Source organism: Momordica charantia (genome assembly GCF_013281855.1).
Source record: "Momordica charantia cultivar OHB3-1 chromosome 8 unlocalized genomic scaffold, Mcharantia_2.0 BLBB01000008.1, whole genome shotgun sequence".
In the NCBI taxonomy this organism is placed as follows: Eukaryota; Viridiplantae; Streptophyta; class Magnoliopsida; order Cucurbitales; family Cucurbitaceae; genus Momordica; species Momordica charantia.
In genome coordinates, this window is record NW_028275166.1 from 16446746 (window position 1) to 16451820 (window position 5075).

General features: G+C 40.4%; 1 protein-coding gene and 1 pseudogene across 1 annotated transcript; both read right to left on the reverse strand.

The window, feature by feature from the left end:
• Positions 1-424: 424 nt before the first annotated feature.
• LOC148209641 (secreted RxLR effector protein 161 pseudogene) lies at positions 425-1143 on the reverse strand (annotated as a pseudogene).
• A 99-nt stretch (positions 1144-1242) lies between these two features.
• On the reverse strand, positions 1243-4824 carry LOC148209642 (uncharacterized). Its single transcript, XM_088126934.1, has 5 exons — positions 4418-4824; positions 3304-4351; positions 2274-2379; positions 1451-2175; positions 1243-1263 (listed from the first exon to the last, which is right to left on the reverse strand). The coding sequence occupies exons 1-5, from the start codon at positions 4822-4824 to the stop codon at positions 1243-1245; spliced, it is 2307 nt and encodes a 768-aa protein (XP_087983060.1).
• Positions 4825-5075: the final 251 nt, after the last annotated feature.

The window sequence follows — 5075 nt, forward strand, 5'->3', positions numbered from 1 at the left end:
CAAGAGGGTATTGTTTTGGGTCACAAAATTTCCAAGCAAGGAATAGAGGTAGACCACGCTAAGATAGTAAAAACTAAGGATAGAGACACCAGAGAGACATACACGAGAAAAGAGAGAAGAAATAAATTCTCAAATTGATTGATCAAAGATGAGGAGTAGAGACACTATTTATAGGTTACAAGAGGAAACAAAATCTAGGAATAACCTCCTAACTTTCCTAACAAAAAAGGAGATTTATTTGCTAAATTTAAACACAAAATCTAAACAACTTTAAAACAACTTCTAACTAAGTCCACATAATCTTAACTTCTAACTAATTCAACACTCCCCCTTAAGCTGGACTATACAGATTGAACAGTTTCAGCTTGATCAACAACCATTCAAATATGGGTCTCAAGAGTCCTTTTGTTAGGATATCTGCAACTTAATCTGATGATGGAACATACATCAGATTTATAAGTTTCTCTTCAATCTTCTCCTTGATAAAATGCCTGTCAACCTCAACATGTTTAGTACGATCATGATACACTGGATTGTGTGCAATAGCAATTGCAGCCTTGTTGTCACAATAGACTTCCATTGAACTATCAAACCTGATCTTGAGTTCTTGGAGGAGGAGTTTCAGCCACATTATCTCACAAATACCATGAGATAATACCCTGAATTCAGCCTCAGCACTACTTCTTGCAACAACTGATCGTTTCTTACTCCTCCATGTAACAAGATTACCCCATACGAAGGTACAATATCCTGTCGTAGATCTCCTATCTTGAATAGAACCTGCCCAATCAGCATCTGTAAACACCTTAATCTTTCTGTCATCATCCTTTCCGAAAAATAATCCAAGCCCTGGAGTTCCTTTAAGATATCTAAGAATATGATACACGGCTTCCATGTGTTCTTCAGTAGGAGCATGCATGTATTGACTTACAACACTTACTGCAAATGCAATATCCGGCCTAGTGTGGGATAAATAGATTAATCTTCCAACAAGACGCTGATATCTCCCTTTATCAACGGGTACCCCATCTAGGCTCTCTCCCAACTTATGATTGGGACTTATTGGAGTATCAGATGGTTTACATCCAAGCATTCCGGTTTCCTTCAAGAGGTCTAATACATATTTTCTTTGACACACAGATATACCAGTTCTGCTCCGTGCAACTTCCATCCCTAGAAAATACCGAAGTGTTCCCAGGTCCTTTATTTCAAACTCCTTTCCAAGTGCCTGTTTTAGTCTCTCTATTTCTTCATGATAGTCACCTGTGACAATAATATCATCGACATAAACAATGAGGATGGTGATCTTACCTTGAGAGTGCCTGTAGAACATTGTATGGTCAGTTTGAGCTTGGGTATATCCTTGTTTACAAACAGCCTTTGAAAATTGCCTGAACCATGCACGTGGGGATTGTTTTAAACCATAGAGAGATTTCTTCAGCTTACACACCTTTCCATCATACTTATCAATGTCAAATCCAGGAAGAAGGTCCATGTACACCTCTTCTTCCAAATCTCCATTGAGGAATGCATTCTTGACATCCAGTTGTTGTAGTTTCCAATCCAGATTTGCAGCAAGAGACAAGAGGACACGGATTGTGTTTAATTTTGAAACGGGTGCAAATGTCTCCTGATAGTCTACCCCAAAAGTCTGAGAGTATCCTTTGGCCACCAATCTTGCTTTATACCTTTCAATGGACCCATCAGCCTTATATTTGACAGTAAAGATCCATCGGCATCCTACCGTTGGTTTATCTTGAGGACGATCAACTACTGTCCACGTATCATTAAGCTTCAAAGCCTTCATTTCATCATCTACCGCATTTTTCCACTGTGGATTGCTCATAGCCTCTTGAATGGATTTTGGTACCTCATTGGCTTCCAGATTGAGAGCCAAGGTCTGAACTGCTGAAGATAAATGACTATAACCAATACATCGAGCAATTGGATGTTGAGTACACGATCTCACACCCTTCCTAAGTGCAATAGGAAGATCAAGATCATTAGTATTGTCTTGAGGCACAAGGGTAGATTGTTCAGTACCTAAGGACGAGATGGATTCATGACTTTGCTGTTGAGGCTGTGGTGGCTCCACTCCTCTTTGAACCGTTTGTCGCCGAGAATAAACAAGAGTCTCAGGTTGCTTGTCACTTCGATTTGGGTTGACTTGATCATCTTCATTATTACAGGAAATAATAGGAACTGACTCTTCTATCTGAGTAATTGGGACGATCGGGATAGGTATTTTGGCTGAGGTGACTCGGTATTTAGACCATCAATCTCAGGTATTTTTGACTGAGGGGACTCAATTCTGGTATTTAGATCGTCAATCTCCCAAAAATTTCCATCAAGACTACTTTTAATAGGCTCAGTCTTCCCCTGAGGGGAATTTAGGGAGAAAAAAGATTGAGACTCAAAAAATGTGACATCCATGGTAGTGTAAAATTTATTGGTGAATGGACAATAGCATTTATAGCCTTTTTGAGTAGGAGAGTAACCAAGGAAGACACACTTTCTGGCTTTTGGCTCCAATTTGTGACGTTCATGATCATAAACATGAGTGAATGCAGTACATCCAAATATTTTGAGGGGAATTGTGAGGATAGATCGAATTTGCGGATAGATAGTGAGTAAGATTTCTAGTGGAGTGTTAAATTTCAGAACACGAGAGGGCATCCGATTAATGAGATAACAAGCAGTAAGGACAACATCACCCCAAAAACAGTTAGGAACAGAATTGGTGAACATGAGAGCACGAGCAGTTTCTAAAAGATGCCTATTTTTCCTTTCAGCTATACCATTTTGTTGGGGGGTAATGACACAGGAACTTTGGTAAGTGATTCCATTTTGAGACAGAAAAGTTCCCAATATTTGATTAAAATATTTTGTCCCCTTATCAGTGCGAAGAATTTTTATTCTCGTATTAAATTGATTATGAATGAGAGAATGAAACTGTTGAAAGATTGATGCAGTTTCTGATTTTTCTTTAAGTAAATAGACCCAACAAACCCTAGTGTGGTCATCAGTGAAGGTAAGGAACCAACGTTTACCGGACATAGTTTTAATGCGAGACGGCCCCCATAAATCACTATGAATCATTGTGAATGAACTGGATGGTATATACTCAACAGAAGGATAAGATGTACGAGAGTGTTTTGCAAGTTGACACACTTCGCAAGTAAAAAGGTCATCTTTATGAAAAAGTGAAGGGTACAAATGTTTAAGATACTGAAAAATCGGGTGCCCTAAACGGCGATGTAAAAGTAGAATTTGTTGTTCCCTAGAATTCGACTCACTACCAACCTGGAAAACTTGTTTATTTCTTAGACTTGGTCCTCTGAAGTAGTAGAGCCCTTCAAAGCCATCAGCATTTCCAATCATCGTTCCCGTTATCAAGTCCTGAAACAAACACTTAGAGTCAGTGAACAGGGCTTGACACTTTAAATCATGAGTCAACTTCTGAACAGAAATTAGATTGCAACATAATTTAGGCACATGGAGCACTGAGTGCAATGTAATGTTTGGGCTAAGAACAACAGAACCAAAGCCCTTAATAATGGCCGATGACCTATCTGCAAGCTTGACATGTGTCTGAATCGGGTTTGGTGAGTACATGGTAAACATATCATGAAAAGCGGTCATATGATCAGTTGCACCCGAATCTAAGATCCACTGATCGGAATGCTGCTGACTTGTTAAAGCTGCACTAAAAATACCTCGTTGTGCCACAAAACTTGACGAAGGAGTAGACTCAACCGACGGTGTTAAGAGGCGATAGAGCTGTTCAAGTTGTGCCTTCGAAAATGGAGGGAGAGAGATGGCCAAATTTTGGGAGTTTGACACACTAGGGCCCACTTGATAGCCGGACGAGCTGGTTCGAGAAGATGGAGTATTTGTAGGTGGAGGTGGCCGATAATCCCCTGATAAATTCTTCCGTTGAGGACGACCATGGAGTTCCCAACACCGATCTTTTGTATGGTTTGTGCGCTTACAATGATCACACCATAGGTTGTTCCGACGAGTAGATCGGGATGAAGGTGGTGGTGCACCTCGTGCCGCCAGAGCTGATGATTCCAGTGAGAGGGACAGAGGTTTTGTGTGTGTATCACCCATCATCACACGTTTACGGCTTGACTCCCAGCGAACTTCTGCGAAGATTTCGTCAATGGCTGGGATTGGCTTTGTGGCAAGTAAGCGGCCACGCACATCATCTAATTCCAGACGAAGACATGCAAGAAAATCATAAATTCGTTCCTTCTCGACGTGTTTGCGGAAGCGTTCAGCATCCTTCGAGTTCTCCCATTCGAGATTGAGACATAAATCAAGTTCAGCCCACAACCTACGTAATGACCTGTAGTATTAGGTGACATCGGATTGACCTTGTCGTAAGGAACGTGCCTTATTGCGTAATTCAAACAATTGAGCCGAGTTATCAAAATCAAAAAAAGTCATAGTGAGCGCATTCCAAAGATCCTTTGCTGTTGAGTAGAAGATGAAGGATTCTTTAATGTCCTCCTCCACCGAGTTAATAAGCCATGCCATGACCATTGAGTTTTGTGCATCCCACACGGAAAAAAATGGGTCAGCTTCATCTGGTTCTGCTATCGTGCCATTGATGTACCCGAGTCGACTGCGGCCACGAATAACTATGAGGGCCGATCGAGACCATTGCAGAAAATTTTTTCCGTTGAGTTTTGGAGAGGTAATTTGGAGCGAAGTGTTTTCAAAGATAGAGATGTGAGGTGTCGTGGATGTGCTTTTAGGGAGAGAAATTGAGGTCGTATTCGATCCGTCGGAACTCTCATCCTTGCGCACATCAGTCATCATGGCTATTTTAACCATTCTGGTGTCAATCTAAACCTAGCTCTGATACCATAAAAACTAAGGATAGAGACACCAGAGAGACATACACGAGAAAAGAGAGAAGAAATAAATTCTCAAATTGATTGATCAAAGATGAGGAATAGAGACACTATTTATAGGTTACAAGAGGAAACAAAATCTAGGAATAACCTTCTAACTTTCCTAACAAAAAAGGAGATTTATTTGCTAAATTTAAACACAAAATCTAAACA